At 36.7% G+C, this 22,736-nt stretch overlaps 1 protein-coding gene across 1 annotated transcript; it reads left to right on the top strand.

The window, feature by feature from the left end:
- The first annotated feature begins 1,505 nt into the window (after positions 1-1,505).
- Positions 1,506-22,703, top strand: ANGPTL5 (angiopoietin like 5). Its single transcript, XM_036323983.1, has 8 exons — positions 1,506-1,598; positions 5,590-5,734; positions 7,872-7,975; positions 8,810-8,903; positions 11,081-11,181; positions 13,451-13,571; positions 16,731-16,916; positions 22,291-22,703. The coding sequence occupies exons 1-8, from the start codon at positions 1,506-1,508 to the stop codon at positions 22,608-22,610; spliced, it is 1,164 nt and encodes a 387-aa protein (XP_036179876.1). The 3' UTR covers positions 22,611-22,703.
- The last annotated feature ends 33 nt before the right edge of the window (positions 22,704-22,736 follow it).

Here is a 22,736-nt window from a genome sequence, read left to right on the forward strand (position 1 = left end):
TGTCTCTGGGCAAGCTGTGAAAGAACAAAGAATTTTAATGTCTACTGATTTAAAAAAATTGCTTAAGTTTTACCATCTTCATTTCAATTTCATAAGACTTCAACTAGAAATTGAAGGTTTAAGATATACACTCATCTACTCCTAATGTAGTTTTCAAAAGTCATCGATATTGTCAGCAATGTTAGAATTGTAGTGTAGATCAAGTCCAATAATAATAATGACACCTCCTAACATTTGAGGGCTTGTGTTTGCCATGTTCTGTGCTAAGTGCTCACACAGTTTAAATCATTGAATCCACACAACTGTCCCCGTTCTACAAAGGAAATAATTAAGCTACAATGACATTAAGTAATTTTGCCCAAGTTTCCAGAGCAAGGGAGTGGGGGAGTCAAGATTCAAACCCAGGCAGACTGGTCCTAGAGCCAGCACTCCTAACCACCCCATACTGCCTCTCTGGAGAAACTCTGAGAAAGTTTCACTAGGTGAAGAGACAAGTTGTTTAAATAATAGGTGTTGAGGAAATAAAGCCAGAGAATAGAGAATTAATTTAGGATATTGCTTCATTAATTTATATTTGAGTGCCTATTATATACCAATCACTATGCTAGAACTATAAAAACAATGGTTTCTGCTCTATGGTTCTCAGACAAGGAAAGGAAATGGAGAAAATAAAGCCTTGAATAGGAAGCAAGACTCAGGAAAGTTTTGCTTTGCCTCTTAATTTTAAGAGAGAGAAGACTTAGTTATATTTGCATAATGAAGAGAAAGAGGCATTGTATGGGAAAATGAAGACTTGTCACAGACATTGATCTATTAACTTTCAGAGAGTGGTAATTTTCAATAACAATAGTTCCCGTATGTTCAAAAACTTTTAAGTTTTAACAATCTAGATATAAACATACACATCAATTAGAGTCCTAGAAATTTGGCATTTATGAGGTTAATACAACCATTATTGATAGCTAAATTCAGTTAGAAGCATATTTTAACTCTGAATTATCTACCTACTCTGAATGTCCTCATTGATTAAATTTCTACTTAGCATTTTGTAGAAATAGTTCCAATGTAAAACTATTTCCACACCATCACTTATTTCCCTTATCATTTTTATTCAAACTTGCTCATAATTATTGAGGTATATCTTATCAAAGGCATTTTTTTCTAATGCAAACAAAATCTGACTCATAAAAACTAGGTGACTTTATAAATTCATGATCTAGCTATTTATTGCTCACATTAAAAAGGCATGGATTTTATAATGAATACCTGCAGTGAAAAAAAAAAGGGGGGGGATTTATAACTTCAAATGACAGCATCTCTAGAAGCTACCTTGTTTTTTATGTGAAGGGTGCTGTTTTGAATGAGGGCATGGAAACCAGTGAGTATTGGCTTCTGTTTTTGTTGTACACTTTCCAGAAATTTTTGACTGAAGACTCTATGCACTGTAGTTCTTTCCACAGAGAGCTGGCTGATATTTGAAGAAGTTTTTTATTTCTTCAAGAAAAATGCATCTTTCCCAAGTCTCACTCTTGTTCTTTAATATATGTATTTTTATTTGTGGAGAAACTATACAAGGTAACTGTGTACATCAATCTACGGTAAGAATTTCAGCAATATTATTTTAACTAGGAAAGCATGATTATATGGTTTTAAATACTTATCTTAGATGTTTGAAAAGATTAATTATACCACCCAATATAATTTATGGAAAAATTAAAGTATTTATTTAGAAATGTTGAAACTTTGCTTAAATGATGTTACTTGTAAATGTAGGAAACCATAAACGGAGGATTGACTCTTAACCTATTTCTTGTGAAAATATTTTATTCAAATTGCAGGCCTAGGTTAAAAACTAGCCAGCAACTTTCTGATTAACTTTGATAAAGAACTATCCGGTAAGTAAAAAAAAAGATTCACTTCACTTATAAAAACACTATTCTATAAACTTTCACATTTCCAATATAGTCTGTGAGTGGTTACCTAAGATGTTAGAAAATGTTATTTAAAATAATGTCAGAGTAATAACTTAATATAGTGTAGACAATACTATGAAGAGATGGCGATTTGAATGTTACATATTTAAATACTGGTTTATGTATTTTTAAACATTATGAAATGTATTTACCACTCTATAGATACCAAATTCCGAAGTTCCAAGGTTAAGCTACAGAAATATTAATAATCTAATTCTCTAAAATACTATTTAAGAATCTCATTTAAATCTGAAAAAAATAACCTAGAATGTAGGTTTTTGAAAACATCTGGTATGTCAGTTATTATAGGAGTAGAAGAGAAGGAGCAAGAAGTCAAAAATAAATCTAACAAAATGTATTTATCATTCTCTCAATATCCAGGTCTAAGGAGGACAAAGCTTGTTATTAAAAAATATGTTATTTATATTGATATAATTTCTACCAATGAGTGTTTTAACATTGAAGAAACCAGAGTACTAACAGAGTAGATATTGCTGGAATGACAGCTGCAGTTTGCTTTTTAAAATGACATCTGTTGTTGATTTTGCAAAGCAAAATTCCATGCTTTTTTCTGTTATTATTGCTACCCTTCAAACCTGAGTATTTTACTTTTTTTTGTTAATTAAATCTTTATTGTTCAGATTATTACATTTGTTCCTCTTTTTTCCCCCCATAACTCCCCTCCACCCAGTTCCCACCCCACCCTCCTCCCTCACTCCCTATCCACTGTCCTCATCCATAGGAGCATGATTTTTGTCCAGTCTCTTCCCGCGTCCCCCTTGCCCCTTTCCCTGCCAAGAATAGCCAGTCCACTCCCTTTCTATGCCCCTGATTCTATTATAATCACCAGTTCATTTTGTTCATCAGATTATTCACTTGATTTTTAGATTCACTTGTTGATAGATATGTATTTGTTGTTCATAATTTATATCTTTCCCTTTTTCTTCTTCTTCCTCTTCTGAAAGGATACCTTTCAGCATTTCATATAATACTGGTTTGGTGGTGATGAACTCCTTTAGCTTTTTCTTATCTGTGAAGCTCTTTATCTGACCTTCAATTCTGAATGATAGCTTTGCTGGATAAAGTAATCTTGGTTGTAGGTTCTTGGCATTCATCACTTTGAATATTTCTTGCCACTCCCTTCTGGCCTGCAAAGTTTCTGTTGAGAAATCAGCTGACAGTCATATGGGTACTCCCTTGTAGGTAACTGAGTTTCTTTCTCTTGCTGCTTTTAAGAGTCTCTCTTTGTCTTTTGCTCTTGGCATTTTAATTATGATGTGTCTTGGTGTGGTCCTCTTTGGATTCCTTTTGTTTGGGGTTCTCTGCGCTTCCTGGACTTGTAAGTCTATTTCTTTCACCAGGTAGGGGAAGTTTTCTGTCATTATTTCTTCAAATAGGTTTTCAATATCTTGCTCTCTTCTTCTGGCACCCCTATACTTCGGATGTTGGTACGCTTGAAGCTGTCCCAGAGGCTCCTTACACTATCTTTGTATTTTTGGATTCTTTTTTCATTTTGCTTTTCTGGTTGGGTGTTTTTTGTTTCTTCGTATTTCAAATCATTGACTTGATTCTTGCAATCCTCTAGTCTGCTGTTGGGAGTCTGTATAATATTCTTTATTTCAGTCAGTGTATGCTTAATTTCTAGTTGGTCTTTTATCACAATCTCGAGGGTCTCATTAGATTTCTTGTAGATCTCATTAAGTTTATCGGCAGTTTCTAGAAAATTATTGAAAGCCCTTAAAAGTGTAGTTTTGAACTCTATATCCAATAGTTTGCTTTTCTCCATTTCTGTCATTTATGTCCTTTTTCTTTGTCTCCGCATTTTTTATGCTTCCCTGTGTTGATAAAGTGGTTTTCTGTGCTGAGTGTCCTCTAGGGCCCAGTGGTTTAGCCTCCCCAATTACCTGAGGAGGGAACTCTTGGTGCACCCCCTTGTGGGCTTTGTGCACAGTCTTGTTGTAGTTAAGCCTTGATTGTTGTAGTTATCACTGGGAGGAATTGACCTCCAGGCCAATTGGCTGTGAGAATCAGCTGTGTCTGCAGTGGGAGAACTTCTGTGCTGGAGACACCCCTCTGGGGCAAGACTTGCTTCAATGGGGCTTTGGTGCTCACTGAGTCTTCCCCCTGAGTGTGTCCTTTACGGCTCCACAGGGCTGCAAACTGGATGGTCCCACTCTGACCTCTGGGTTTCCTGACTCCTGGGTCTCTAGGGAGGTGCTAATCTAGCCTTTGCCTGAGGCTATCCAGCAAAAGCCTCCCTGCAGGGCTTGGGTGGGGCGGGTCCCACGGGATCAACAGGGCAGGGCTAGCAGTTATGGCTGCTCTCAGTCCAGCCCTCAGAGGCTCTGCTTTTCAATGTCCTGGTAATTGCTGCAAGCCCCTAGGAGAGAAAGCTGCCCTCGAGTTCCCACCGCTGCCAGACAGTCCTGCTTCTCCCGTATGAGTCTGGGTCCCTAGAGACTCACCTGGAACTGGAGCTCAGAGCCTGAGACTCCCTCCCGATTGAAAACAACAACTGCGCCCTCAGCCGCCAGCTCGCTCCGCATGCACTCCGCACCTTAGTATTTTACTTCAGCACTGCGCCTCCTCTGAGTCTCTGTATGCTTTTCTCTTTCCTTCTAGTTGTAGAATTTCCCCTCAGCCAGCCTTCCTGTGGTTCTGGATGATGTCCGTTCTGTCTTTTAGTTGTATTTTTGAAGTGGTTGTTCGAGGCAGTGAACTCCAGTGTTTACCTATGCCGCCATCTTGGTTTTTCCTCGAGTATTTTACTTTTAAATCATTAGCTTATACAAAGGTGACAATTCTCTTACACATTCCTCAACCTCTACCCCTCAGGATGATTTCTAATAGCTGGCGGCAGAAAGTCCATTTGGCATAGAAATGTTGCAGGGAACCCTCTTAGACCATGTTCAAGGAACTTAAATTTGCAGATTCCTAAAAGGGGGATGGCTCAGCACGGTATCACACCCCCAAATGTGCAAACGTTAAAGTCACACAGCCATGGTTATAGACCTTAGACCCTAAGTGCTGTTGGCTTTCTGTACCCATGGGTTCTACATCCACAGATTCAACTAACTGTATGTAGAAAATATTTAGGGCAAGAGTTACATTGTTGCTACGTTTATCATGTAGTTAGGCCTACAATGGTTTCATCTGTTATTATTCCCTAAATAATACAGCATTACTATTTACACAGCATTTACATGAATTAGGCATTACAAGTCATCTAGATATAATTTAAAGTATGCAGAAAGATATGCATAGTTTCTATGCAAATACTATGCCATTTTACATGGGGACTTGAGCAACTGTAGATTTGGATGTCAATCCCTGTGGATGCCAAGGGATGACTGTAAGTCCTTTTGAAATCTGAGAAGAAAAGAGAACAAAAGTACTGAATTAACATACACTTATCATTCATACTCCAAATCTACCCATAAGGTTTATTTATGGAAGTTTGAACTAACCAATTTATTAACATGTTTTTTTTTCTAATAATCATTTTTATGTCCTTACACCTCATCTTTTCCCTTTAGTCTTTTTATTTACTGTGCAATTAGACCATATAACATGCTTCATATATTTTTTCTTATTTCTGTTTTTTTTTATTATAAAGGATTCTCCAGTAGTTAACATTGTAGAAAATGTATCTCATATAAAAGATGAAAGTAAAAGGAATGATACTGTTTATAAGGAAGAATGTGAGGAATCATGTGATATTAAAATTAAAATTACACGAGAAGAAAAACATTTCATGTGTAGTAAGTATTACAAATAACCATAATTATAAAGGTATATGATTTTATTATTTCTAGGGTGGACATGGGAAAAATATGCCTTAGCTTTTGTTTGGGCTATTTTATATATGTCCTGATTATCCTAGGCTGGTAGTTGTATGTGTTTGACACATAGTGCTGCTTAGTAAATATTTGGTAAATGAACAAACCCTTCTTCTATATAGCCCCTTGGCATCAAGACACCACAGAAAGAAGGGGCAAGCCAGAGGGCACTGATAGCAATATTATCTGGGTTGTTAATTCCATTTGCGATAGTAGGAAATTTCACCTTAGCTTTATGGGGGTGGGGTGGGGTGGGTCAGTGGGGGGGGAGGCGGGAGAGGGGGATTCATTAATACTGAATAACTGTTACAAAAGGTGTAATACAAATTTACAACAATTTATTTAACAAAGCATAACAAGTTTTAAAATCTCAATTTTTGTTTAGAACTTATTTAGTAACAATGCAGTAATTGTCATGGTCTATTATATGTACAGAGGGGTGGGGTGAAGAAGGGGAATCAGAAGTGGAAGAGGTGATGATTTGATCCAGCTCTTAAAGGGTCGTAATTCCTTGGTCAGAAAGTATGAAAAACTCACTTTAATGCGCTTAATTCAATGTGTAACACAGGTGTCTCAGGCTTCTCAAACCAGGGAGTGTAGCTTTCTGTCCATTAAGAACAAAATAAACCAGCAGACAAAATAGAAGCAGACTCATAGATAAAGAACAAACTGACAGCTGTCAAAGGGAAGAGGGGTTGGGTGAAAAAGATGAAGGGATTAAGCAAAAAAAACAACACACACACACACACACACACACACACACACACACACACACACACCAAAACCAAAACACCGAACACACACACACACACACACACACACAAATAACCCCACCCCCCCAAAACGCCCAAAAAACTCACAGATACAGACAATAGTATGATGATTACCGGAGGGAAAGAGGGGTGGGAGGAGGTAGAAGAGGGTATGGGGGAGTGAGGTAATGGTGATGGAAGGAGACTTGACTGAACACACAATACAATATACAGATAACGTATTATAGAATTGTACACCTAAAATCTATATAATTTTAATCAATATCATCCCAATACATTCAATTTAAAAAGTTCTTTCTAAAAAAAGACAGATGTCTAAAATTAGGAAGACTCTAATAGAAAATAAGAGAATGAAAAAAAAAGAGAGATGAAGGCTGGGTGAGGTAGATTTCAAAATATCAAGAATTATTAATGTTACTGTACTGCTAGAGTGAAAGGAACATAGAAATAAAACAAATTTTTAAAGAATAATGTATGCAGTAATGAGTGGTTCCTTTTGTTATAAAGGACATCTCCAGTATAATTGGAGAAAACTTGCATGAGGTCTGAGCTATACATGACAGTCAATGTTTATTTCCTGGTTTTGATGGTTGTGTTGTAGAGAATGCCTTTTTGTAAGAAATACACAGCAAAATATCCAGGGATATCATGGCGGGATGCTCTCAAATAATTTAGGAAAAAGTTCTTTGTACTCTCCTTGCAACTATTCTATCAGCAAGCTTATTTAAAAATGAAAACATTTTTAAAAGGAAAATACATAGTGAAAACTCAGTCAGAAACCAACCAACCAAAATTTGTGACGAAGAGTTATGATGTGTGTATATGTATGTGTGTTTGCAATTTGTTTATATAAAAATGTAGCATTATCATAAAAAATTAAAAGAAAGGTTTTAATATTAAATTTCATGATAGGGGATTATTGCCTTTTACTTTCTCATGTAGGAAGAATCAATGAGTCTTGGACCTCTTGCTTCTATACCTCTCGTCTTCTAAAGTGAGAATTGATATTCAGAATGTTGTCTCTCAATTATATCAGATTAAATTATTTGGGGGGTAATCTAAATTATTAGGAAGCATAACTTCATTAAGAAGTGTTAAAACAGCTGCATTCTTGGTTCATCCTGAGTTATACAAAAAATACACTAACTAGAATATGCAATTCTGAGTATTTACAGATATTGTAGTTTACATATTTGTTCAAAATTATGTGAAATTTATTATTTTTTATTGTAATTAGTTTCTATAACAGTCTAATATTTAGAAAACACTTTTTATTATGATTTAAGGAAATTTGCAAAGTTCTATTATTTCTTACACACGAAGTACCAAAAAACTACTAAGAAATATAATGGATGAGCAGCAAGCTTCCTTGGATTACTTATCTAATCAGGTATGAATTTTTGGTATCATGTTGTTATTGTATTTGCAGAATGACACAGTTATCTAGAAGTACAATCATTTACTTTTCTGAATGCATTCATGTCCAGGCATCTATTTAGTGTCTCCTACATTGGCAGCACCATAGTAAGCCTCAGGCAAACAGAAAGTAACAACAACAACAACAACAAATGACCTTTACTTAAGGGTAACACAGTCCAGAAGAGCAGAATAATGTACTGAAAATGTTTTGAATGCTGTCAGAATGACACAAAGGTATCCAAGATCCAAGATATGATAACCTTTCTAGATGAATAGATGCTTCAAAGGTCACAAAGGGTGGGTAAGAGGGTAGGGCATGGTGTTCTCAGAATACCTGGATGTTGGTGCAGCAATGTAGTGGCTGTTGAGTTAAGGATGTAGAAGAAAGACTGACTAAAAGAAATAGGAATTAAATCATGCCACACCAACGAGTCACCCAAATGTCTGAGCAGCGAAATCAAATGGTTAGATTGGCAGCTGGTGTGAAGGATGACTTCAGAAGGAGCAGAGGAAGGGAACAGAGACTCCAGATAGGGAACTACAACAGTGGTTCAAGCAAGATATCAAGAACAGATTTGCAAGAGCAGTCAAGTGCAGAAATAGGCAGATAAAAGCTAGAGCAGTTGCTACTTAGCGATGCCTTTACTGCTTTTTTAATACAGTAAAAGAGTCAATGTAGAAATATGGTCATTATATGTGTTTCAGAGCTGGATTTATAAGAAGCTTAGAGATATTAGTTATAGAATTCAACTAAAGGAAGTTTGTCCAAATATAAATTTGCTTCAATGTGTGCATGTGTGTTTAGGTTAATGAGCTCATGAATCGAGTTCTCCTTTTGACCTCTGAAGTGTTTAGAAAACAGCTGGATCCTTTTCCTCACAGACCAGTTCAGTCACATGGTGAGAACTTTGGTATTTCAACCTTTTCATATTTCTCTTTTATTGCTTAAAATTTTCCTGGACAGGTTGGGGCGTTTAGAAGTTTTGTTTCAACAATACAGCTCACTATTATCTAACAGACTGGAGGAGTAATATTTGCCATTAAACAAATTTCAACCCACACTATGTGTACTTTCCTAAATTGGGAAACTTTTCTGACATTTTGAAAGCCATGGCTGTATACAGATATTCTGAATCTGTTGAAAATAGTATAGTTTTATGTAATTGAATTCTGGGCTCCCCTTATATTTTATTATAATTAATCTTTAGCTAGAAGAAAAGAATTTTCAGAGTTCCCTCCACCTATAAAAGTATTTTTGACATTTTTGAAACATTTCAAATTGGGACTTAAACTTTTTGAAAAGAAAAAGAAAAAAGACAGAAATAAACCAGGATTTAGCGTTTTTTTGTACTAAAAATATATAGTAATTCCTGGAAGCTTGGGTTTCTAAGAAAAATGCTTATAAATCTTACATTTATAGATTAATATAAAAAATTCCAAGTAGATGAATATTATTGAGGGCCTAGTAGTGTATGATCTTTCTTTTTTCCTTACAAAGGGAAGAGAATAAACAGCTACATAGAATCTACTATGTGTCAGGGATTAACATATGTTAACAGGGATAACATTTTCTCATGTTATTTTGTTATTTTTTTCCACTTTATTGTATCTCATTTATTTCCCATAACCATCCAAGAGGTAGATAGTGTTACATGGTGGTGAGGAGCATGGAGTGTAATGTCAGACTGCTTTCTTCAGATCTCACCCACTGTCCCCTTAATATCAGTATCCTAATCTGTAAACTGACAATACCTACCTCATGTGGTTGTTGTGAGGATTAAGTGAGTATATACATGCAAAGCTCTTAAAATATTGCCTGACGTGTAGTAAGACAATATAAGGGTTTGCTGTGATGGTGATTATCATCAGATGAGGAATATGCAGCCCAGAAAAATCTAAGTAAAATGTTCACACTTATATGGATGGTGATGTCAAAGAAGATATTCCAATCCAGATCAGTCTTTCACTGGAAACTTCTATCATCTCTTTGAGCATACATTTATGATAAGAATGTCTCAGTAATTCAGAACAAAGGCAACAAATCAATATCTCCTGGAAATGAAGGGAAAAGCGAACAATTTTATGGCTAATTTTTTTGTAGATGACCTTTTTTGAGCATTTACTGTGTACTAGGCTCTGTGCTAAGTGCTTTACATAAAGCCTTAGGATGTAAATCATCAGGCTAACACTACAAAGTAGATATTATTATTATTATTATTATTATTATTATTATTATATTGCACATGGAGCAAAGAGGTTAAGTAACTTAGCGAATGTTCTCGATTAGTAAGGAGAGGAACTAGGACTCTAACCCAGGCTCTCGGCTCTGGAGTCCTAAGCTTTCATGTGTTTGTTTTTCTGGGTAATTGACACTTGTGAGGGTTGAATTTATTTTATTAGATTTATGAAAGGTAATACAGAATAAAGTATCGTAGAGTAAAATGTAATATCCATATCCACATAAATACAGTATGTTTACAATTCCCTGGCAATTGTAGAATGCTTTGGGGAGGGTGGTTATAGGGTGCTACAATTCTGTTGTCAACAGAACAGGCTTCAAGCATAACTTCTTCTTGGTGAAGAAAGTGATTTTCCCCTTCTCTCCCTTTGCTGCTTGTAATAATGGTCCTCAATACATCAAAGTTTCTGAGGTTTTGAATATAGTAGTCAAAGGTATGTTAATAGTAGTTAATCTATATAATTCCTTTGGGTTTTCTCCTCCCTGTAGATAAGCCTAGATTCCTAAAAAGGCATTATTTATTGGGCAAGAGAATGTATAATTATAAAATATATTAAATAAATGTTGATCTCAAATGAAACTTTTAAACAGTAGTGAATATTAATAACTAACAGTGATGTTATGTTTATTATAGCATGTATTCTTTAATCCCAGTCTTTCCATGTGTTTTCTCTTTATTTCTAAAATTGAGATAATTTTTCATTTCCAAGAGTTAAAATCATCATACCCTTAGTGGAATTTGTAATAATTTCAAAGCACTGTTAATTCTCTACAGTAGAGTTATTATCTTAAATGTACACTTGAAAATATCCTAAATAACTAATTTTACTTTTCTAGGTTTAGATTGTACTGATATTAAAGATACTGTTGGCTCTGTCACCAAAACACCAAGTGGTTTATACATAATCTATCCAGAAGGATCTAGCTACCCATTTGAGGTAAAGTTTTCCCTTATTGTATGAAATAGGATAAATATCCAACCACATTAATTAATGTTAATATTTAATTATTTTAATACTTAACATATCTCTTGAAAAATTTTAAGTAAGTTATTATAAGTTCTAGTTTCAAATTTTGTTTTTTTAAAGTTCTTTGCCCAAACACAAATGTGTAAAGGGACTACAGAGTTTTTCACTTTTCTCTCTGAGTTTTCATGGTTATACTTTTCAAAGTAAATCCTTTTGGTTCAAAATCTTTTTAAAAAATATATATTTTTATTGCCCTAACCCGTTTGGCTCAGTGGATAGAGCTTCAGCCTGCAGACTGAAGGGTCCCAGGTTTGATCCCGGTCAAGGGCATGCACCTTGGTTGCGGGCACATCCCCAGTAGGGAGTGTGTAGGAGGCAGCTGATCGATGTTTCTCTCTCATTGATGTTTCTAACTCTCTATCCCTCCCTTCCTCTCTGTAAAAAGTCAATAAAATATATTTAAAAAATATTTTTATTGATTTTAGAGAGAAAGGGAGAGAGAGAAAGAAAGAAACATCAATGATGAGAGAGTATCATTGGTTGGCTGCCCCTTGCATGCCCACACTGGGATTGAGCCTGCAACCCGGGCATGTGCCCTGACCAGGAATTGAACTGTGATCACCTGATTCATAGGTTGACACTCAACCACTTGCTATGCTAGCTGGACTGGTGCAGGATCTTATATTATCCTTACAGTAAGCAGATTGTGCAATATAAATACTTACTTGCTTTAATTAGCTTATAAATATTAGAAAATAATGGTGTGCTTTGCCTTAGAGCTCACTAAAAATTTTGTTTTCCTTTCCTGCATATAGTTATAATTTTTTTGTATGACAAGTGCTTTTATGTGATTGTATAAGTTAATAATTAAAAAAAAATTAAAGTGAGACATTGAAAAGCTGACTCACTTATAAATTGAATAAAATAAATCATTGATGTCTATTCTCAGTAGTTCTATTGTGGGATTTCTAAAAGAAATTTCTACCAGAAATTCTGTATATTTATATATATTATATATATAATTTTTCTGATACTTCTTTATGCATAAGAAAGTTTATTACAGTGGTATCACACCTTGTTGATATTCTTTATTACACCAATAAAATAATTTTTTTTCTAAGTAGATACTAGCAATGTCTTAGAATTGCTAACATTATTCTTTGACACCTATTCACAAGCTGTCAAAAGTTTAGGAACTAGGCGGGAAATAATTTTTAAATTATTTAATTCAAAAATGGGCCAGAGCTGATGTGGAAAGGGAAGGCTTCTCATTTTTGAGGAGCGGGACGCACAGTTACCGCTTCTGTGGGAGAGCTTTGTTCCCTCGCTTCCTCCCCGCCGCTCTCTACACAGCAGGACGTTTCTAATGGGGAGGATTGCTCTGATCCCCCCATGTCACTGCTGTGGGCTCCCTACCGTTGTCCTCTTAGGGCAGTGGTTCTTAACCTTGGCTGCACATTAGAATCACCTGGGAATCTTTTTAAAATCCTGATTTCTGGGCCTCATCCTCCGGAAATTCTGTTTCTTTGTGACTAATGTTGTGGCCCCACCCCATAACAAAGAAACAGAATTTCCAGAGGATAAGGCCCAGAAATCAGGATTTTAAAAAGATTCCCAGGTGATTCTAATGTGCGGCCAAGGTTGAGAACCACTGTTTTAGGGGCATTTCACACAGTTGCCAAAAGATACACCTATGAGTGCCTGCTGAGATGGGGCACAGATCACACCTCTGTGCCTGAAAACTGCAGCCTGCAGACAGTCCTCCCCGGCTTTTGGAGGAAAGAACAGTCAAAGACAGGTACAGGGAAATATTTAACACTGTATTTTAAAAAATCAACACTTTCATTCAAAGGAAAAGTTAATTTGTCAAGAAATACATCACTCTACCACATCTTATTGGTACTCTTATTACTCAACTGAAAAATATTTAGAGTTAAGGGATAAGAGAATAACCTTAAAATGCTACAAACACCTATACGTTAAAAAAAATGATGGATACAGGAACCCATAGAAATGACATTTAAATTTCTACAAAGAATTCAGTTTATCATAAAACAACTTATAGTTAACTGAAGTATAGTCTCTGCATCAGTACATTGAATATATTAATATACTATTGCATTGAAACTTTCAGTGAAAGCATCTTTTCTTTCTCTAGGCTTAAAGGTGAAGTATGAGTTTTATATAAAAGAATGAAAGTCATAGTATGTTATTTTTGTCTTCTCTGGGTCTATTTTAGGTAATGTGTGACATGGATTACAGAGGAGGTGGATGGACTGTGATACAGAAAAGGATTGATGGGAGAATTGATTTCCAAAGGTTGTGGTGTGATTATCTGGATGGATTTGGTGACCTTTTAGGTCAAATTATATTTATTTTTCCTTTATTTTTTTTTCTTCTTTTTGGTATTACACCTATAGACTGTCTCTTGGTCAAATTGTTAGTAAGAAAATCGTAAATGCTTGTGAATATAAAAATATGACTAAATCATTCTCTCTTAATATGACAAATTATTTAAAACTCATGCACGGTTGCCAAAACCGGTTTGGCTCAGTTGATGGAGCGTCGGCCTGTGGACTGAAGGGTCCCAGGATCGATTCCGGTCAAGGGCATGTACCTGGGTTGCGGGCATATCCCCAGTAGGAGATGTGCAGGAGGCAGCTGATCAATGTTTCTCTCTCATCGATGTTTCTAACTCTCTATCTCTCTCCCTTTCTCTCTGTAAAAAATCAATAAAATATATTAAAAAAAAAAAACAAAAACAAAAACAAAACTCATGCACGGTGGAGGGGGGGGGGGGAGCTTTCTCAGCCTGGCCTGCAGGGAGTGGGCCAAAACTGGCTCTCTAACTCCCGAGGGGTCCCGGATTGTAAGAGGGTGATTCTGGGGTGACACACCCAGGAATCGGGCTCCCTCCTCTGTTCTCCCAATATTATGTCTCACTTCTTTCATCTCACTTTACCCCAAGTTCGGTGGTAACTGAGGACTTGTGGGCATTTAGCTGCAAAATGCAATTATTTAGCAAACAGGATTTACTTAGCCTGGAATCTTGTTGGCCTAGGGCAGGACTCTGCTCAATGTCAGGCTCCCGCCCAGGCCCTTCTGCCCAGGTGGAGTCCAGTGGCAGCAGGAACCTCCTTCTTCCCACCTGAGCTGCTCCTTCGCCTCCCCTCCCTGGAGGTTGCCTGCTGGCGCTACTGTCGGCCCAGAAGGAGGGAAGCTGTGGCCAGTTTCCCAGATGAGAGTGGTAGTGGGAAAATTTGCTGCCTCCACTGGAAATCGATATTAAGCGGGTGGGCCGGCACAAGCGTTAGATGTCAGGGCCACAGCCAGTAGGCCCTGCACATCTCATCATTTAGCTAATTGAGTCAAAAAGTTTCTGTAAGGGCCAGACCCACGACCTCTGCAATGGGCTAGAGGCCTGGTGGCGAGCCAGACTCAAAGTGGGGAGCCAATGGGCTAGAGGCCTGGAGATGGATTCATGCACCAGTGGTTTCCCTTGGTCAGGCCTGCAGGGATCAGACCAATACCAGCTCTCTGACATCCCCCAAAGGGTCCTGGATTGCAAGAGGGCGGTTCTCGGGTGCTGCACCCTGGAATCGGGCTCCCTCCTCTCTGGTTCCAGTTGAGAACCACAGCTGCCAAGTCACCGCAGCTCAGCAGCTCCCGCATTGAGCGTCTGACCCCTGGTGGTCAGTGCGTGTCATAGCTACCGGTTGGCCGGTTGGCCACTTAGGCTTTTATATATATAGATAAGTAGGTCTTTAGTTGGAATTCGAAAATCTTTAATTTTAGATACCTGTTGAAATATGATTTGTGTGAAAATTCTAAATTGGGTATTTATTAAGTATCTGCTATGTACCCAGAAGAGTTATGGCAGGTGCTCAACAACTATTTGTAGAACTAAAAATGTATGGACATGGTTGCCATAAACCTTGACATTCTTCAGATGTGTGTTGTGTCTACACAAGTAAATTAAATGGAGAATTTAGGTATGTGGCTGTAAAAATTTGAGTAATGTGAACTGGGAGTAGTGTTTTATAAAAATATCAATTAAAATCACTATACTCAAAATCTGAAAAATGTAAACCTTAGGTTGATTGTAAAATCTGTTTACATTATTGCCACACAACAGCATATACTTTTGTTGGTGAATAGAAATATCAGTATTTCTGAATACAGTAGATTTTACATTGGTTGGAATGTTTGCAGGTGATTTTGATCATTTTTATGTTAGTTTAAGTTACTGTTGTTATAATTTAAATCGTTAGCATCCCATAATTATGTCGTCCAAGGATTTAGCACTGAATGCCAGTGATTTTAGGAGGGACATGAAATGTAATAAAATGTTATGTATAAGGCCAAATATCTGCCATGCTATGGAGTGTAGTTAACATACTGGTATTACATCTCAGCACTAACCTTTACATTTCCAGTGAGTGTTTCTTCCTGAATTCAGCCTTTGAATGTTCATCTTCCTTACATTATGCTTGTTTCATTGGGGAAATTATATGAGTTTTGACCAAATGGTTTTCAGGCTGATTTCTTTCACACAAACAGACTGCTTTATACTTCATATATAGTTTAAACAACTTGTGATTAAGTTAAATATATTCAGTCTTAAATTTGGGATGATGGTAGAGGGGAGAGATCGCAGGGGCATTTAAAATGGACAGTCCTAGATCTGAGACTCTACACAGGCCCTTGAGGACCCATTTTACTTCCTGTATTAATTTATTACTTCCTGTACACCCTTTCTTCTCTTACTTCTTCAGGATAATTTTAAATTCCAAGTGGGTATGTAGCTAAAATACTCCTGTTAGCCCTGGAGAGGGACTTAGAATCTTAGCTATAGTTTTAAGAGTTTGAATGCTGTCACACTGTCCCCCAACTCTCTGAAGCTTATTTTGACTAGACCCTTACTTCCTTCAGTAGATCTACAATTGTCTTGGAAATATTGACCCTAAATCTGGGGATACGCCAATGTTATTACATTATGTTTCCATTTGTAGGTAATTCACAAACTGCATTATAACAAAGAAATATTTGTTCACAAAGCATTATTCTCAAAGTCAGAAAAAAAATTATTTCAACTGAGCATTATCAGGGAACGTCTCATTAAAAGGTGCCGACTTGGAGATTAGACCTCTTATATTTACCATTACACATTATTTGTCATTTGCTATAATATTTCAACTGGCTTTTTATTGACATGTTTTAAGGTAAAACTTGATTTTTTACTTCATTAACCTTTAAATGAATTTTTGAATTTAATTTGGGGAAATAAAACAGAGTCTAGTTATCCACAGTCTAGTGAAGTAAAAGTGGGAGTTTTTTCCCCTCTGAATTAGGCAATCAATCACTGATAATTTGAGTGAGATCCATCCAGTCCCTCCAATGATTTATGGGAGCCATTTCAGAGGTATTGAAATATTAAATAACACCAAACACTCAATAATAAAGGGTTATTCTAATTTGTATTAAAATATATTTTAAAAAGCTGTGTTTTTATTTTACAGGCGAATTTTGGCTAGGTCTAAAAAAGATTTTCTACATAGTAAATCAGAAAAATACCAGTTTTATGCTGCATGTGGCATTGGAATCTGAAGATGATACGTTGGCTTATGCTTCGTATGATAATTTTTGGCTAGAGGATGAAACAAGATTTTTTAAAATGCACATAGGACAGTATTCAGGAAATGCTGGTAAGTTTTTTATTCCTAAAATTATCCAGAAGATTTAAATATAACTGACTCAGAATTAGGTGAAGATAAAAGGAATGCATTTCTCTTGGTATATGACACATAACTGGTAAGAGGAAAAATTAGGAATGAGAAAAACTGGCCAGGTCTTGAGCTTTGAAACTGTTATGATGATTGCACCACATGTATTTTGCAGTGCTTTATACTCTTTGAAACAATTTGCCGCATGTAATCGCCGTTGATTCTTTAGATAGAGAGCCTGTGGGTTAGGCTTGGAAAACATTATTTACATTTTTTTGTCCAGAGAGGCTGGCATTTAGAAGTCATAAATGCCATTTAGAGCTGATCTTCACTCTTCTCACTCTACAGGTGAAAAAGAAAAACAGAAAGATTAAGTGACTTGCCCAAGATTCCCAGCTCATCACATCTGAGCAAGGGCAAGAACTCAGGTTGATAGAATAATTAGTTTAGTGTTTTTTCACTATATGTTGGCACACTTACTCATTTACAAATAAACTTAATTTGTTAGAACTTCAAAGTACTTTCTGTTAAATTTATATTTTTTATAAGTTTATGTTAAAATTTTAAATTTGAGTTAAGAAGTATGAAATTCAGCTCTTTGTTGCTCATCATGGTTCTCATTCATTATGTATTTTTAGTGTTAGAAATCCAAAAAGAAATGATATATATTCCCAAGTCTTTAAGTGATCATAATATAGAGGGGTAGATAAATAAAACTGAAAACAGAATACTGATAATGTTGTGGCAGAATGCACGGGAGACTGATCAGCCAGCACTCTGAGGGAGGAAAGTTTAACTTTTATTTCACAGATCTGCTGGTCCAGGGGAATTCCTGATCCAAAGCCAGAACTGAACTCGTGGGGAGTCACTGATATCTCTATCTCTATCTCTATCTCTATCTCTATCTCTATCTCTATCTCTATCTCTATCTCTATCTCTATCTCTATCTCTATCTATCTATCTATCTATCTATCTATCTATCTATCTATCATCTATCTATTCCTGTGGCGGCCCCTGAGGGTCCCCGCAGCTCTGCCCAAGTCAGCTGTGGCAGGGCCCTGGGGTTAGGCTCTGCAGCTCTGCCCAAGTCAGTCAGAGTGGGGAAGTAAGACTACAGTTTTAACCAGATACTGAACTAGGTTTCAAGGCCCCCCAACCCCCCACCCCCCATTTTCCTTTTTAGTAAAGCTTTGGGGGTTAAAAGGAAGGAAAAATTTATTATGTTGTTTTACTACAACCCAATGAAAGAGAAAACAAGTCAAACAGACTATATTTAAAGCAACTCTCTGCTCTACTAAAATATTATATAAAATGTATTATTGAAAATTAATTTTGTTGGAATAAAGTAGAAATCAACTGGAAGCATTAACCATCCTATATGCTGTGAATGGAAAGACTTTTTTGAAATAGTAATGTGTTTTTCACAATGCTGTCTGATTTTCAGGTTCATTATTCCTCTACTTGGTTATCTAAAGAAAACGTCAAGTTACATGTAATTAAAGAGTAAATGCTATTTATTTAGGTACAGTATACTAATCTCAAGATAGATATAAATCCAATTTAAAGATGGTTAGATTTTATAGACATTTAGGTGAGGAAAACAGATATATCAAAATGTATACCAATTCAGTTGTCATAGAAATCAGCAGATGAAAATAAACATGTTGCTTATGAAAAAATAAAGGAGGAAGAAAATGATTCCAATTGTTGTATACAGAAAATCATCATGGAAAGGTAGTTTTCAACAAGGGGTTAATATTAGATTCAACCTGGGAAGCTTTTGAAAGTCCTTCAGAATCTGAGTCAGTAAACTGGGGCCCAGGTATTTGCATTCATAGATGGATATGTTGGCATCTTTATAGTTGAGAACCACTGATCTCTGCTTGGAGGAATGAATAGGCTTTTGGCAAATGCCATGTTCTCTATTTACACTCTAACAGAAAACATGGTGTTGAGTTAAATGGGCTCTTTCTTAACAAATAGACATGTGCATGATATTTTTAAAATAACTTCTTAAATATAATCCAGAGAGAAGCTGATTTGGCATATGATTTTTCTGATGATTAGACTTTTTCCAGGGAGAGAATCTGTAGGGGATCCATAAGTACTGTCTCTCTCATCTGAACTTCTGAAAGGTATTGTACCATGTGGATGTTGAAAATACATTCTGCAAATACTTGCAGTGTGGGCATTTTGTTTCCCATGAAGAATAGAGTCTGAGAGTCTGCGTATAGGTATAGGATAGGCCAGGGGTGGGCAACCTTTTTGTGAGTGCATGCCAAAACCAGCAAAATCTGACTCAAAATTCTTCTGCATGCCAACCCTAATTTTTTGAGAACATGTTACTCCTACTTGATATCTCTTAAGGTGTACATATGTGAAGAACCTTGAAGAAATAATAAAATTCATTCGAGTGACAAAAACACAGTATATGATGATGAAAAATACATTTATTTTTTAACGTATACATGTACACTGATAGTCCAACAGAAAACTTTATGACTCCGTTTGATATTATCAGTGGGACTTTTTGCTGCTGCATCAATGATGACAAAGATTTTACAACAGGTTATATTTCATGACCATCAGAGATATGCACGAGCTACTACTTTCATCCATCAGGCTACTCCTATTACGAGACTTAACAAAATTCATCACTGAGAACAAAGATTCACAAGCGTATGTGGATGAAACCAAAACACTGGTCGGATCTAGGAAGGCAGGGAGAGTTAAGGCAGAGGCATAGAAATTGCTCTTCCCCTCTCTCGTCAATCCATGTCTATGGTCTTTAAGATAACTTGTTATGCAAAATTATTCATTTATTTAAGATGCACCTACACTGAATTTATCTGAAAAATAAAAAAGTCGATATTAAGAAAAAAATTGTAAATGGAAGATTATAAGAGAGGGTTTCGTGTGCCAGCAAAAGTTACTGGTGTGCCATGTTTGGCAGGCATGCCAGGGGTTGCCCACCCCTGGGATAGGCCATCACACTGCTAATCAAGTTCTCCAACTCCTCAAAGACATACTAGTATCTCAAGAGATGCCAAATGTTTGGGAGCATAATGAAACCAACATGGGCTTTGAATTCTTCAAAGATTTTGCATAGCTTCACTTTTAGTTCAAACTTATTAGCAAAGTTTACCTACAGGTGAAATCTAGGTACAATGGGACTAATTAGAATTGTTTTTAATCTTTAATTTCTTTATTGATTAAGGTATTACATATGTGACCTCATTCCCCCCATAACCCCCCCCCCCCACTCATGCCCTCACCCCCCTGTTGTCCGTGTCCATTGATTAGGCCTATATGCATGCATACAAGTACTTTGGTTGATCTCTCCCCCTTACCCCCACTGTCCCCTACCTTCCCTCTGAGGTTTGACGGTCTGATTGATGCTTCTCTGTCTCTGGATCTGTCCCTGTTCATCAATCTCTGTTATTCACTATATTCCACAAATGAGTGAGATCATGTGACATTTATCTTTCTCTGACTGGCTTATTTCACTTAGCATAATGCTCTCCAGTTCCATCCATGCTGTTGCAAATGGCAAGAATTCCTTCTTTTTTACTGCAGCATAGTATTCCATTGTGTAGATGTACCACAGTTTTCTAATCCACTCATCTGCTGTTGGGCCCTTAGGCTGTTTCCAAATCTTAGCTATTGTAAATTATGCTGCTATGAACATAGGGGTGCATATATCCTTTCTGGTTGGTGTTTCTAGTTTCTTGGGATATATTCCTAGAAGTGGGATCACTGGGTCAAATGGAAGTTCCATTTTTAGTTTTTTGAGGAAGCTCCATACTGTTCACAGTGGCTGCACCAGTCTGCATTCCCACCAGCAGTGCACGAGGGTTTCTTTTTCTCCACATCATCTCCAACACTTGTCGTTTGTTGATTTGTTGACGATAGCCATTCTGACAGGTGTGAGATGATACCGCATTGTCCTTTTTATTTGCATCTCTCGTATAATTAGTGACTTTGAGCATGTTTTCATATGTCTTTCAGACTTCTGTATGTCCTCTTTTGAAAAGTGTCTATTTAGGTCCGTTGCCCATTTTTTGATTGGATTGTTTTATCTTCCTTTTGTTAAGTTGTATGAGTTCCCTGTAAATGTTGGAGATTAAACCCTTTTCGGTGATAACATTAGCAAATATGTTCTCCCATGAAGTAGGCTTTCTTGTTGTTTTGTTGAGAATATTTTATTTATACAGATTTTATAAAACAAAACATGACTCCTATCCCTGCAACTTAGTTAACTGCTTTGCCTTGGCCGAGATTCGTAATCTTTGAAGATCATTGGGACTATCAGGGATATGGTACATATAATGTCCAGTGTAAGCCCTTTAAAAATTGTATTCTTTTAACTATTGTCCAGTTAGTTCCAATATCATTTGGAGAGCCACAAAGAAAAGGCACATTTCACCAGTGTGCCTATTTTTTTCTTGAGGGCATTGGGCATCCTATATAATAAAAGGCTAATATGCAAATTGACCAAACAGCAGAACGACTGGTCGCTATGACATGCACTGACCACCAGGGGGCACATGCTCAACACAGGAGCTGCCCTCTGGTGGTCAGTGTGCTCCCACAGGGGAAGCGGTGCTCAACCAGAAGCTGGGCTCACAGCTGGCGAGTGCAGTGGCGGTGGTGGGAGCCTCTCCCACCTCTGTGGCAGTGCTAAGGATGTCTGATTGACAGCTGAGGCCTGCTCTCCAGGGGGAGCAGGCCTCAGCTGTCAGTCGGACATCCCCTGAGGGCTCCTGGATTGTGAGAGGGCATAGGTTGGGGTGGGGACCCTTGTGAGTGCAGAATTTTGTGCACCGGGCCTCTAGTTTTATATAAACTTGGCAGCTTATAAATAAAACCAAACCACTTTTGCAGTAACAAAGCTAAGTTTTTTAAATGCAGAAGTTTCACATTCATTCTTACCTCTCTAACATGTAAAATGGTAGTGTTATGAAAACCTCTTATATATAAATTATTTTCTTTTTCTAAATTAACAATGATCACATTACTCTTCCCTGAAGAATGACAGGTCTATACACCATCATCTTTGGCCTAAATAAGCTGAATAAATCTACACAGTCAAACTTCCATTTTGGATCGTGATTTTTTAAAAATTATAATGTTATATCAAATGTCCACTTAAAGATCCCTATAATGCTAAGGAATTTATTACCAGGTTTTGCCATATTGCAATCTGGAGGAGAGTTTGTAATATGACATCTTGTAGAAAATAATTTAAATCTCATTTCTAGATGCAATGCTTTTGCATAATAGGCTGGTAAAGGTCAATTGAAAATTACAAAAAGTGCCTTTAAATTTAGTCATTTACAAAATCTATTTTACCCAGGTGATGCTTTCCGGGGCTTCAGGAAAGAAGATGATCAAAATGCAATGCCTTTCAGCACAGCAGATGTTGATAATGATGGATGTCGTCCCGCATGCCTGGTCGTTGGTCAGTCTGTGAAGAGCTGCAGTCACCTCAATAACAACACTGGCTGGTGGTTCAGCCAATGTGGACTAGCAAATCTGAATGGTATCCATCGCTTCCCTGGAAAATTGCTTGCGACTGGAATTCAATGGGGCACATGGACCAAAAACAACTCACCTGTCAAGATTAAATCTGTTTCAATGAAAATCAGAAGAACTTACAATCCATATTTTAAGTAATTTTATTTTAAATTGTAATTCTTGTTCCATAATTATTTTTTTTATAAAATATAAAAGATTTTACATAGTTTTTCTTTTTACTGAGTGTTTCAAACATTTTAGCCAACATTTAACTATAGATGACAT

The sequence above is a fragment of the Myotis myotis genome, unplaced genomic scaffold, assembly GCF_014108235.1.
Source record: "Myotis myotis isolate mMyoMyo1 unplaced genomic scaffold, mMyoMyo1.p scaffold_m19_p_10, whole genome shotgun sequence".
NCBI classification, from domain to species: Eukaryota; Metazoa; Chordata; class Mammalia; order Chiroptera; family Vespertilionidae; genus Myotis; species Myotis myotis.

Bases quoted from the DNA above. Each gene is read 5' to 3' on its own strand.
- ANGPTL5 (XM_036323983.1), top strand. From the start codon at position 1,506: ATGCATCTTTCCCAAGTCTCACTCTTGTTCTTTAATATATGTATTTTT. The intron at 13,572-16,730 runs GTCAAATTATAT...TTTATTTTACAG, and splicing joins TGGATTTGGTGACCTTTTAG to GCGAATTTTGGCTAGGTCTA. The intron at 16,917-22,290 runs GTAAGTTTTTTA...TATTTTACCCAG, and splicing joins ACAGTATTCAGGAAATGCTG to GTGATGCTTTCCGGGGCTTC.